General features: G+C 40.2%; 1 protein-coding gene across 1 annotated transcript in view; it reads right to left on the bottom strand.

The window, feature by feature from the left end:
• Positions 1 to 14,751, bottom strand: part of kcnn3 (potassium intermediate/small conductance calcium-activated channel, subfamily N, member 3) — a 62,775-nt gene that overhangs the window by 7,416 nt on the left and 40,608 nt on the right. The window contains 1 exon segment of the mRNA XM_063485897.1: positions 9,766 to 9,876. Coding sequence (XP_063341967.1) covers positions 9,766 to 9,876 — 111 coding nt within the window.

Here is a 14,751-nt window from a genome sequence, read left to right as displayed (position 1 = left end):
AACCAACAGGAGTCTCCCCCTCACACACACTTCTCTCTTCTCTTGGTTTGTCTACATGCCACATTATATCTTAGACTTATTCAAATGGGGCTGCATTATCTTGGCTGGCTGAAGTAATTCAGCGCAGCACCATCGCAGTGTATTAAAACCAGTGATCTTCTGTTTAATTATGACAACAACTGAAAGCAACAATCGCTGCACAGTCACTGCACTCAAACTAGCTGTCAAAGGCATTCCCCATCTCTACAGAGGAGGAACATTAGCCTATGTAATGATGCTCAGTTGTGGCGAGCCACTCCAAGACGGTTATTTTTCTTAACTTCATTTGTTTGGACCAGCAAAATGGGAGATTTCTTTGATTTAATAAAATGCCTATTTGAAATGTCAGTTTCTGGTCATTTTCTATAGATAAATATCGGGATTCTTCTACTTTCTTGTGGCTCCATACTTGTTCCTGTATGTTTCATGTATTTTATAGGTTGCTATGTAATTACAACACAGGGGTCTGACACCCATCGAAAAAAGCGAGGGTGGACACCATAGAGAAGGGAGAGAGAATCTGTAAGGACATAAATTGAATGAGAGACTTCAAAGAGATGCTGAGCATTGAACAAAGAACAATTATACCCCCGTCTGAGGAGCACAAAAGACCCCGGCAGCTTGGCTAATCAGCACCCATCCACCGCAGTCAAGGACTGCTCACTCACATACACGCCTACACATACACACATGCAGACACACACACACACTATTGGCTACAGATGAAGAGAGTAGGAGGCCGTGGGCCTTGCAGATGTGTTTTCAATAACACAGAGGAAGTCAAACCAAATAGAGCTCATCGAGCGAACTATAGATAATATATAAGGCCCCCGTGATTCAGCAAATTCCACACGTTATCCATTTTTTTATTTTTTAAAGACAGTAAAGATAAAAAAAATTATCTTTATACTGCTTAATTTAAAAAAACAACAACACAACAACAAAACTTACAGTAACCCTACAAAATAAAACACATTTATGTTAAAATTCATGGAATGACATAATTTGAATGTGCGAGCATCACCTTCCAGTGTGCATAAATGGGATTACAGAACTCCCAACCGTGTGGCAAACACAGACAGTGACAGACCGGCAAAGATCTTAAAGAGGCATCACAACCATGACATGCTGTTTAATAGGCCTGGGGCGCTAATGTTGTTTATATATAATATGTTTATAGCAGCACTTTTTGAGACACTACATCTAAACTACATTACATTACATATGCTGCTGAAGGATACATGTAAGATTAATTAGTATTAACTTACTTAGATTATGTTGGAATAAATAGAGTTCATTATTGCTCTCTCTTTTTTTTTTATTTATTTATTTTTTTACAGGCACTAAAGAGCACATCCAGTACTGTTTAAAGCTGTGGGCCCTTTGCTAGACTGAAATGCCAGGTCTTGTTTATCACATGATTAATGGCTGCAGGGTGAGTGAAAGATGATGATTGATGGCATCTTGTGTCTGACTGAATGGCAGGCTGCGGAAGTTTTTCCACAATTTTCAAGCACAGGTCCAGCAGTGCAGAGGGAGTCTCTACCGCTGCTGGACATTTTTTTTCTTTCTTTTTTGTGCAGATGATTATAAAGCATCATTTAAATCCTGGAAACAAAAAAATGAAACCCAACTGTGTATTTTTTGCAAAGACGCCACCACCACCGGCACACTGTATTTAATTGTCTCTCTCCTCCTGTGAATCAATGTAGATATCGATGCAAAGACAGCTACTCCATTAACAAAGCTAACAGACTCAACATGAACCGCTAAGAATACGCCACGAGAAACCAAACGACAGCAGCGGCAGCCATTCCTGGACCATATGGCTTGTACTCGGGCAACCATGTTAGGGCCATCTGGCTGGTTTGGGTCAAAGATCTGTTCTGGCTGCTCCCCTGTGTGGCACACCTTATGGCAGGTACACGCAAAGTCTGTTAACGCATGGGGCTCCCACTTCTCAGCATGCTAGGCAGTTGATGACATGTTGCAGAATATAAATTAATCAGCAGAAATAGAAACATTTTACTGAAATTACTATATATATGTAATCCCAGTTTATAATACATTAAAAACAGAACATTTACATTTACTAAATAAACATTAACTGAAATACCAAAACTGGGAAAAGAAGGTAAAAAGAGAAATAGACTTTTTTTCTCATCAGTTTCTGTACTGCTGGAAACAAGATCAGAGGTAAAGCTAAATTGCTAAACCAAGAAAGACAACCTTTTTCACCCTGGAGGTCCACATACCAGGATTATAAAGACACAACCACTGCCATTTTCAAAGGTTGCCAAGTGTGGCACTTTCACTTAAAATGAAATCAGCTTCTTATTGCTGCTGTGACTAAAATGGATGTAGAATTGTTGAGAATTTTTAGACCAGGTTCAACACCAATAGTGTCACTGACTTACATAACCTCGCTGGCTATTTTATTAGGTACACCTGTTCAGCTGTTTGTAAACCTATCATTAACGGGAATATCTAATCACACGGCAGCAGCTCAATATACTCAGGCATGTAGACATGGTCAAGTTGACCTGCTGAAGTTCAAGCTGAGCATCAGAATGGAGAAGAAAGGGAATTTAAGTGATTTTAAAATTAGCATGGTTCTTGGTGCCAGATTTGCTGCTAATCTACTCTGATTTTACCACACAACCATCTCTAAAGTTTACAAAGACTGGCATGCAAAAGAGAAAATATCCAGCGAGCAGTAGTTCTCTGGGTGAAAAAGTCTTGGTGATGTCTGAGGTCAGACTGCTTTCAGCAGATAGGAAGGTAAAAATGAGTTAAAAAAGAAAACACAACCAGGGTATGCAGAAGAGCATCTCTGGGCAGCAAACGACCACACTTCTGTCAGGTAGGAACAGGAAACTGATGCTAAAATTCCCACACAGGCTCATCAAAATTGGACATAAGATACGAAAAATGTTTCCTGGTTTAATGAGTCTTGCTTTCTGCTGTGACATTCAGATGGTAAGGTTTTAATTTGGTGTAAACGACATAAAAGCATGGATCCATCCTGGCTTCAGTCAATGATTCAGACTGGAAGTAGTGGTGTAATGTTGTGGGGGATATTTTCTTGGCACAATTTATGTCCTTTAGTATCAGTTGAACATCATTTAAACACCACAGCCTGCCCAGCTAATGCTGCTGACCATGTCCACCCTTTCATGATCATAGAGTACCCTTCTTCTGATTGCTGCTTTCAGCATGTCAAAGCTTCATTCATCTCTAACTGGTTTCTTTGACATGACATTGAATTCACTGTACTCAAATGGCATCCATAGTCACCAGATCTCAATCCAATAGAGCATATTTGGGATGTGGTGGAATCGGAAACTCCCATAATGAATGTGCAGCCGACAAATGTGCAGCAACTGCGTAAAACTATCATATCATGTTAGTAATTTATAGTGTTGAGAGATAATACATTTTTTTGCTGGAGATTTTCAAGTCTCACAGATGCAGAAACATTATATATCAAAATTAATCCTAAATGTATTAATTTTGGCTCTACAGTTTTATAGCTGTAGAATAGAACTGGAGATTTTTACTCAATTGGACATTTAAATAAAAGCCTAGCACTTATAGGGTTAATGACCTGTGCATGCAATTAGTAATTAGGCTCTGAGATGCTGGACACACAGTGGTGTTTTTCCGGTGATCAGAAAACAAACAGACGAATTGCCTTGGCAACAAACTCATCCATGTGCCACTGTGACACGTGGCCTTACCTGCTCTGACCTTCCCCTCACAGACGCACTGACAATGGGACAAGGAGACACTTAGGCAGACACACAAACATGGCCACACACAAGGACAATGGTCGCTATTTCAGCATCCAAAGCAAAGGAGAGTGATGCCCTTAGGCTCAAGTTAAAGGTGAAACAAATCAATAAAATCACAGAACATTAAATTACAGTTAAAATAATCACTGGACCTTATTAGGGGGCTAACACATTTTCTAAATTAGAAGGAAGCTCACATGCAGGTTCAACTGGCAAAAACTGAAAAAACATCAATGAGATATGCAAATGCACTCGTGGAGCATTGAATGAATTGTCACCATCACAATATGACTATAATAATAATGAATAAAACGGTATGCTTATAAATGAAAAGGCTGCTAAAAGTTATTTTTATTACGTGGAGTGGAAGCTAGCTTAGTGGAAATCTTCGGGGGTTAGATTGCTCCCATTTGGCTACTGGTGTAAACATTGGAAGGCACTGCAGCACCTCCTCCTTGGCCAGAGTCCAGACTGCACTCTGAATATTCAGACAGGCCGAAGCTCTGAAATGTGCCGGAGGGACTCGTAAAAGTGCCCTGAATTAAATAGTCGTCCAGTGTGAAAGCAGAATATGCATCCAGAGTGCAAATTTCTAGAAAGATTTTTTTTCCAGCTTCTAACTTGGAACGAGAGTTTAAAAGCCTGAAAAAAAAACCCAGTAATGACCTCAGATACAGACAGTGTCAGCCACAGTCACACAGTCAACTGGCTTACTGCTTCAATAAAAGGAATTTAACACTGGAATTTGACATCCTAGCGCCATCAAAAGGAAGGAGATGTTAGCCCACTGACTTAGCGCCTGAGCAAGCATGTCCTGCTTTTCTCGGTGTTGAGTGCGCTCTCTGAAAGTTGAGGGTGAAATTTTGACCAAATGGGTTTCCAGCAGTGCTCTGAATCAACAGTGCTTCGGTACACAGCCACAAAAAACAGCGGCGACAAACCAAGCATCGAGAAGAAAAAACAGTCCTGGCATCAAACATCAACAAATCACACCTCACAGACATAGTCAACTTAAGGACTAGGTTAACTGCTATTTAATTAACATTTGCATTAATCCTATCAGAGGGAGAGACTTCACTGAGCACTGCATGAAAATTAACTCGGTGCATCAGTCTTTGGAAGGAAATCATTCTCCCCGATAAGGTTATTAGGCCCTCCACACGCAATGTGCACTGCACAGGGGTTCAAAATATCAACTTCAGTCTTGACATTGCTCTGCATAAAAAACTGATCGAGGATGAAAGCAGCAAGTATTCATCAATCATGAAAATAGAAAGGATTTTAAAAAATTGTCAAAAAGTGTCAAAATCATAAGAAAAAGTTGCGGCTAGATTTTTGGGCTCAGATTTTCATGCTGGTGATGAACCACACCCTATTCTTTACTCAACATTACAAAATTACATTAGATTGCACAACACCTCGTTCAGATCAGCTAAGAGCGTCTCTCTGGCATTTAATTGACATTCTTGTTAATCCTTCAAAGGGAAGTAGACAGCATTGCAGTGAGTTAGAAAGACAGACTGTGTGCTTTCCTGTCTGTTTGTGTGTGTGCGCACATATGATGATGGCAAGATGCTGAAGCTATTGTTGCATTATTTATTATAAAGCTTTGACTGATTGTATTCTCTTGGTACAAAGATGTGGCAAAGAATGGCCCCGGCTATGTAAATCAATGTGCACACAACAGCTTCAATCATTGGTCTCTCAGTGATAGAGGGCAGGAGACAATTACCGCAGCATAAACCGTAGACCCTTTGAAGGGAAATGTCACCAAGCAGCATGCTGCATATTGCTCTAGGAGGCCTCCGTTACTTGATGAGCGGCTTTATTAAGATCATGAATTACCTGTATTGATGATGGCATTTGCTTTAAAATATGAACTATAATCTTTTTGCTTGAGGGGCTAATAAAATTGATCAGTGTGACAAAAAATACAATACTTTTTTTAGCTACCAGTTAAAAATTTGGGATTTGATGTGACTTTCCTCAACCTTTAAACCTTAAGGTACACATGTACCGCAGCAGGTACTTTTGTAATTACCAGGGGATTGTGAAAAAATTGTAGGTTAGCTGAATAAACGATAAAAATTCATTTGATTATAGTATTTAGCACATTTACGGTCACAATTACCAGCTACACAAATCACACAGCCTCCACATAACCTGATCTGCATCGAGTTTAGCAGAAAAGCTGAAAAGGCTAAAAAACTAATGGAAAAATGATTGATATGTACACTGTCTGCCACTTGAAGAGGTGAAGATGAATTTGCATTTCAATGAGGAGTATGAATGCAAATTAAGGTAACCTGCTGAAACAAGAATCTTTAGGCCTGCTAGCAGCGCGGTGAAGCTGTGCTTTGAGCTAAATGCTAAACTGATCATGCTAATATGATCAGGCTATAGCGTTTCACCAGGCTGTTAGCAGGACCAAGAACTCACATTCACTGTACTAACAAAGAAACTTTTGAACATTAAAACAAAAGCCAAGTTTCTACAGCCAAGGTGGTAAAACACTTTGATTAGCAAAACTTCTAACATTAGCTGAGTACTGCTGCAAAATTTAAATAGCTATTAATTTGATAATTAAGCCCCAATCACACTGGTCGCTAGGGAAAAAGATATATACCCGACTGTTTGGGAGTGATTGCTGGAGGTTGGTGGCAGTCGCTGTGAATTGCTAAGCCCTCTATTCACACAGGCCATGAGACCAGTCAGTGAGCCCGTGGTAATCATGGGTTACTAGAGAAAAGTGCATATTAGCAAGTTGCTTCTGTAGCTAAGAGAAATTGGTTGCAAAGAGGTATATGGTGTTGCATTGAAAACCCTCTTACGATTGCTTTGGTCACTAGCAGGTTGCCGTGATCACTTGTTGTTTACATGGAAAATGGTAACTTGTCTGCAGACACTCAAAAACTATATGGCACGTTAGGGCAGTGTTGCCAACTCCTCAGTAAGGAAAATCGCTATTGGCTGTCGTAAAAGTCGCTAGAAGTCGCTAAATGACGTCATTGCCTAATTTGCATAATTGGTCATGCTAATGTAATTGTAACCTACGTTGTTGGAGAGAGAAACAACATCGTGGAAGAGACATAAAGTGAGTAAAAAAACGTCCTAAATCCAGTTAGAATTTATTTAGAACTACAAATTAAATTTCTTTTAGCAATTATTGTTTTTTAATGTCACAATTCCAACCCTGCTCCTTTATCCGGGCTTGGACCGGCAAAAGTGACCCAAAATTGGCACTCTGGTGGAGTTACTTTGTGTGTGTGTGTGTTTATAATTAGTTTTAAACCTTGTGATCCACAAAACAGCATAAGAGTAAAAGAAGAACTGACTGCGTTACAGTCAGTGCGGGAGCAGCGGCTTCGCTCATGCGCGATTCATTTGCAGTTTGGACGCATAGGTGTGAACATCTCCTGCCCTGATAGCAGCTGGGGGAGGACTGTCCCAAGTTGGCAACACTGCGTTAGGGAAATTGTCAAAAAAAATGCAACATAAACCATAAACAGAGAGTAAAACTTGTGCCTTTTAAAACGTTTTGACTGTTGCAGTAAGGCCTGTACAGTTTTTACTTTGAAGCGAACGCTCACTGTTTTAGGTTTGCTTTGCACTTCAAACAATGTCACCACCAATCGGCGAGTAGTTAGCGACAGACTGTGGACAAATTTGTGCCTTCCATGAAAACAATGGGCAACCATTACAACATGCTGGCAACCAAAGCAATCACAAGATCACAAAATTTTGGGTTTACCATTCTGTATACAACTGCTTTCACTTAGTGAAAATGTTGGAAACTGGTCAGGGAATACAGATTTTACCCTAGTGACAACAGATTTTAGGGGAGCTGCTGGCTGATTTCTAGACCAGTGTGACTGAGACCTTATTAAACTAAAATGAAAACCACCTGATTTGAAAAATGACACCAATGTGGTCAAAAAACTGCAAATCGTTGGATGCTCAATTGAGATTAGCTGCAAAAGCAAGTCTATCTCCAAAGACTCATGAGGCCTGGCTTTAAAGCAGAGATATATTTAGCTTGGAATTTTTGGTCTCTATAGCAAATTTTACAATTTATGAAAGCAAAAACAAAAAAACAGAAAACAAACAAAAAACGTCCCAACTGACAATGTTGGTTGGGTAAAAATCTGTTTTTCAGCAGATATTATGTAACATTTCAGGTAGGGGTGTTTTTTTTTATGTTTTTCCAGCATCATTTTTTAAGGGCCATTTTAAATTTTCATTATCTAGAAAAACTGCTTGAACTTGGTCCTTTATATTTTTCAGGGGTAATATCTGGTATTCCTGCTCTCAGGAGAGAATTTCAAGTTAACAAAATATTGACGGATGCTTGAAAGTCCCTAAAATATTTGAAAGCCTGATCTATGACAACAGTTTTGGAGGACTGTAGAGAACCACAATTTTACAGGGTGGAGACTGATATTTTTTTTTACAGCTTCTCATATACAAAGCACATAATATTCTTTTTAACAGTCCAAACTGGGCAAATAGCTTCATAGACATTAAAGCTTGAATATGGAAGAAAAAAATGCATTGAAATGTGATATTTCCCAGGTGTGACACCACATACAATATCTAAATTAACTTTAGATAATTTAAGATAAAGCAAGTGTGTAACAGCATTCTCTGTCATTTTCTCGTTGTGAATTTTGAAATGCTCATGGCAGCCAAACATTGTTTCAGAAGCAGAAGAAGAGGTTTTAATTCAGTGTACCAACAATCATTTACAAAAGGCAGACTGGAGGCTTGAATACAGCTGCCAACTAAACAATTTATGGTCACGTGGGCAACATCCATCTTTAAACTAAAAAGGCAGGAAGCCAAAAGATCTCAAACTGATACGTCACATGCAAAAATCAGGGGGTTACCAAACTCACTGAGTCGTCCTCTAAGGAATATATGCCTAAAATTCAAGGCAAGCCTTTGAATTATGTTAGGATATTTCAGCCCAGACCAAATAATAGACAACTAAATGATTCAAAATGAATATGTTGTATAATAACAAAGGTAGCTAAATCTTATTTTCAATAATAAACTGTTAATTTCAGATTCAGTTTGCAAAATATCGCCGATCTTGCAAACACTTGTGGAGCACATGGTTAAGGATGGTAAACATCTTGTGAAAACAGACCTGGCCAAAGACCGCAGGAACATGAAGAGAGAGCCTGGCTACAACTGACACACAGAGTCTATTTGGTTTCTTTGTCGATATCTTATCCACGCTCAAATTATTGATCACCCCACTCCGTTCAGTCACCCAGATAACCCTGCTGCCATCATGCACCCTACATATTTGATATGGGAGCTATTTTTAAAACTTGGGTCTTTCAACTGTATGAAAAATTGAAAAGGACCAGAGGAGGGAGGGAGGGAGTTGGGAGAGATGGGGTGTGGGGAACGGAGGCTGGGAGGGGGCAAAAGAAGAAGGAGAAAGCGGTGGAGGAAGGAGAGAAGCAAATGTGACACACAGAGAGAGAAAAGGATTTACTGTAAGAGAGACAAATGTCAGAGGAGAGGGGAGGTGTGGGAGGGAAAAGATCGGCGATGGAAAGAAAAAGAGAGCGGCGGTAAGTGAGGGAGCGGAACAGAGAGAGTGAGACAGAGATGACCTTTTATTGCCTTCGCTCACTCAAATAACATGGCACTCTGTCACAACAATACAGGGTGTAATGTGCTAGTTGGGGAGGGTGACGCAGTGGCAGTGAAAGAACAATCCGTTTAGCTGGGCTCTCGATGCCAAAGAAATTCTACTGTGTAAAATCACCTGCACTGCACATAAAAACCGCACTTTTACAAATGACAGCTGCAGGGAGAACGAGTGCTCTTTACACTCTGTAGTTTTGCCTTATTGCTGCTACAGACGACACACTCATTCACACGCACGCACTCACTGACATCGAGCATGCCTACACACCCTCTTGGTGAGTTGTGTGTCCATCATGAAGTTGTGTACATGTTTCTCGGCCTTGGTCAGCTCCAACTTCCTGGCTACCACGGCAACCACCAGAGCCGTACAGCCCGCACCCTATGAGAGACAAGAGAGGAGGGAGGGAGGAGGACAGAGTCAGCCAGTACAGAGGTGGAACTGGTAAATCTGTGGTTTTTGGACAGGGAATTAGTTCAGATGATTGAAGGGAGCAAGGACAAATATGAAGATGACAGAAGGAGAAGTGAATGGGAGAGAGGAGAGGATTAGGAGGAATAGCTCTGTTCCAGATCCACATTTCCTCATGTTGAGAGGCAAGCCAAATCTATTTTCACCTCCAATCCATCTGGTGTGAGATGCCTTCTATATCGCCTCTATAGGATGCTGAAAATGTGCCCCTTAAAGATAAAACCAGAAAAAAAATATCACCGATTGACACCAACTAATTTAATTTAATTGGATGTTGTCAATCCGAATTACGTGGTGTCAGTCTTCTCCTGTCACTGGTGGCTTGAGGCCTGCAGGATGTGTAAAAGTGTAAAACAGCACTAGTTTGTCTGTATCCCAGCTCAACCCACGTGGGACTCACGGCAAATTCATTTGGGAGAGAATGACAGCAGTCTCTCAACCAAAAAAGACATGCTTGAGAGGAGAAGAGGAGCAGGAACACAGGGAAGAAGACAGACTTAATTAACTTTTAGATTAGACACTGTATTCAATGGGGCTGTTGAGTGCTCACAGGTTCCTCTGAAGGGGCAGGCACCGAGAGGGAAAAAAAAGAGAGAGGGGAAGAAAAGATAAAGAAAGTGAAGAGCAATGAGTAAATATAAATGGGGAAGGGAAGAAACATGGGCGGATGAATATATGAGGCGAGGGTGTGTGCACGGAATAGGAGGAGAGAAAGATGGAGAAGAAGGCAATGTTAATGAGGTCACATATCTCCTGATAAGTAATGAATTAAGATTAAGAGTGTTTAATGAAAATGTATGAGTGCCTTCCTTCCTGCTTGTAAGTGTGCGAAACTCACAGTTGGCAGAGGATAGGAGTGACAGAATAAAGAGATATAAGGAGAGAAACATAGTGACTTAGAGCAACAGCGAGGGAGCACGCAACATTTTGAAGCGTGCAGGAAATAGCCGGGACTTCATCATGCACACTCCTGAACGACAAGACAGGTTTGCCAAAAATAACCTTGGCTGGGTTCAGTGAAATGTAACGCACAAACAGGCCTTAGTGCCCACGTCTATACACTCATCCACTCTATTTGTGTTTATTCAAAAACTATGAATAAAATATGATGAGAGCCAATGGAAACCCCTTAGAGCATTTGTACATGTCTGCGCTTTAGGGAACAGAGCCCTCAGCTAACAAACAGCACAAAATGCAGCGCAGTGTGCACGTGTTCACAAATGACCTCCTTGGTCAGAAACAGCGGGGCACTGATTGGTTTGTCGGGGCAGCCTTTGTGTGTGTGTATGTGCAAGCATGTGTTGACAAAGTGGCTGTATATGTGTGTATGTGTCAATTTGTTTGCACATGCATCTGCATCTATTTGCTTCCAGCAGCGCTCCCTGTGAAATGTCCATGCAGTGACACGACTGATGACGGCTGTGCTGCTGTGATTTCTTCCATTTACCAGGGTGTTCCCCTTGTTTTCTTCAGTACAGCACAGCCGTCTACCCACTCAGAAAAGGGGGAATCACCCATCTGTGCCTTTGTGTAACACCCACGCGGTCCAGGTAAAAAGTGAATGCAAATAGCAGTGGAAAATTCTTTCCAAAACCAGTCAGTGGGAACATGCAGAGGGAGGAAAAAATACGGTTGAAAAAAACCAAACAAAACCATTTAATATGCTCAATTAGTGTTCAAAATGCAAGCACTTAGAACAGAAAAGCCACAAAAAGGTTAAAAATGATAGCTTGTCTGCATCCGTTTAACCTGCAAGCCATCCACAACTACAGTATGACTGCAGTTAAGAAGCTGTAGGAAATAAAAATAATTATGCACAGTCATATGGTAAAACTTAAATGTAACACCTACATTTAGGATTAATCTACATGTTAAAAATATTGGAAATATAGCCCACTGTAATGCAGGACATTTTAAAGGAGACCTCTTGCTCCTGAATTTATACTATACATCATGCAGTCACAATAAATGAATATTATTTTTATGATTTATTTTTCCAGCACCATATATATTTTTAAGGTCTCTTTTCTTGATTTACAGTTCAAAAATGCCTTATTTATCTCATATTGGCTCTTGATGTAGCCCCCCTGAAATCGTCTACTGAAAACAGGCAATCTCTGTAAAGAGCCATTTCTGAAAGCCTACCTTCTTCTGATTGTCTGTCTCTCGAATTGTTTCTGCAGCACAATGATTCTTATGGGTACTGCAGTTTCCTGTAACCAGTGTGGATGTTCTTGAAAGAAATTGTAAATCTTCTACAAAACATAATTTCTTGATCTCTAGTGGAAATGTTTTAAACGCACCTCCACTTGTTTGAGTCAGAGATTAATCTGAAGACTGGACTCAAGGAACAAAAGCTTTGACTGACAGACGGCTCTAGCGTAAGCTATATGCTAAGCTTTGCCACTGCTAATCTGATTTAGCTGAACTGCTTGTGGGTTAAAGCATTTTTAATGCACGTATCCATAAAATAATACGGCTTGTGTGGCTAACCAACATTCCAAAGCATACATCCAAATCAACAAAAGAATGGCTTCACTAGAAGATTATGGTTATACAATTGCAGAGCCCAAACCAATATCCAATTAAATATCTGCCCAGATGAGCTGATGAGGGGTGCGCACAGGAGATGCCTTTGTAATCTTGAAGCACCTTTGCAAGTCAAGTTGTGCTAAATATATTGCCAATTATTGTCAAGTCATGATGTGCCATACTTTCAGACTCCGACCCAAAAAGAACAAATATGAGCCATCCATACAAGCAGTTATTAGCTTGTTGTACATAAATTTGTCGCAGACAGTTGTTCATAAGTGGCGATTCTAGGCTCCGGTTGCCTAGGTAACCTTCTAATGTATTTACCAGTCTGTCAAATGTTGATCGACAGTATCCTTTGCTCTCATTGATAGCTGCTTCAGTCAGTCGCCTTGACTGAGAAGCTGAGAAAAGTTCAACTCGGGACTCACACGTTCTCACTTGACGTCACTTAATCTCATTAACTTCAATTGATATCTGGTCAGCACCTTACTGCAAACTGCTTCCTTTGTAGATTACCTTTAATTTAAACGTGCATATATATATGAAAAGAGGTTATTGTTAGAAAATATTATTTTTTCCCCACTATATGATTTCAGTTTGTTTTACAATTGGATTGAATGCCAAGGTTTCGCACCACAAAAACCTGGCATGTAAACATAGACTTTTGGAATCCACTGTATTATTTCACAGTAAAAATAGGTAAAGCACATTAAATTTTTATTCATGTATACAGTAGTGCTCTCCAACAACAAGTCCTTGAATAATAAAATGTCATATAACTACAGCTGTGTCTTACTATACTGCCATTCATTTATTTGTTTATAGACCAAGCCCTACTTCTCAGTGCAGTTTAATAAACACTTCATGTTGTACACACTACCTGTGTACAACATGAAGTGCAGTATCACATATGCTGTACACAACATTTGTGGTATAGTGTACCTAACCTCCATCTTTCTATCCACCCACACACAACAACACACGACCACACACAAATACACACTAACACCTGGCACACCCCCAGGTAGCCTCAGGGCAGTGGTATATTCCAACACCGTTGGCCTTCATGTGTTGTCATAGTAACAACAGTGAGAATTTCTCATTACAGTAATTTTAGGCAGTCAAAAAACAAAACAAAACAAACAACAACAACAAAATAAAATAAATAAATAAAAGTTTTCTGCCTTAACCTGTCACCCCTGCGCTCCCCTCCAACCCACCAATCCCTGTAGTTTCATAACATTGCTACACCTGGTCTCTTTCTCGTATAGTTATGCTTTAACTTTCTCTTTCCACCTGCAGCCTCACTCCATCTCTGATGATCAACAAAAATAAAGCACTTTGACCACTGTGAAGAGTGTGATGAGAGTGTGTTTGTGTGTGACAGGGTTAGCGAGTGTGTGGGAGCTGTACTCAGAGTGTATGTCAAGTTCTGTGTCAGTGTTGTGTGGAGGATGTGGAGTCTGTAGCAGTGGGCTTGGGACCATTTGTATGCACCCCATTTTGTGTCTGTTTTTGTGTGCGCGTTACGGTAAAAGTAGTACTCTATCTCAAACACAGACTGGATGATTCATCCAGAAAATGGGGGTATGTGTGTGTAAGTGTGTTTTTATTCACACATTTAATGGGCTATACAGTGAGCCGGCAGAAACAGAGAGAGTGGACAAAGTGAGGATGAAAGAATACACATGCAGGGTTTGGGCTCTTATGGAGATAAGAAATCTATTTGAATTAACTTTTTCAATCTAACAGATAACTTCAAAGACCAAAGTACATACTACAGAAGATGCAAAAGAAAGGAAAAAATGTAGTTTGGATTGTGAGAGTTATTTTAAGTTGTTCCCTTGATTTTTTCTTCTTCAAACCGACGTCTAGCAGTCATTAAATTACATCTCAAGGCACTTCTCAGCTGCCTTCAATACTGTTATAAATGGCATTGGCAATAAAACGCTGTAGGTGTTCAAAGAAAGTGGAGAGATTTCACATTTCTAATCCTTTTTCCTGGTGGTCTTATGACTACTATAACGAAAAGAAGGCTCTTAAAATATTTCAAACTGAGCATTTGCACACTTTATGCAACTGTTTTATTTGTGCAACACCTCCAACTGTCTTGGAGGTCCCAGTCTGCTCATGTGGACAACTGCCTGACAGTGGAGACATTGGGATGTGCCTGGTCCTTCAGACTGTGGGGGCTGGCTCATGTTTGGGCCCATTTGCCCAGTTTTCTATCTGACATCGACCACTATTGCA

This window comes from Pelmatolapia mariae, linkage group LG10_11 (genome assembly GCF_036321145.2).
Source record: "Pelmatolapia mariae isolate MD_Pm_ZW linkage group LG10_11, Pm_UMD_F_2, whole genome shotgun sequence".
Taxonomy (NCBI): domain Eukaryota; kingdom Metazoa; phylum Chordata; class Actinopteri; order Cichliformes; family Cichlidae; genus Pelmatolapia; species Pelmatolapia mariae.
This window is presented reverse-complemented; position numbering and strand designations above follow the sequence as displayed.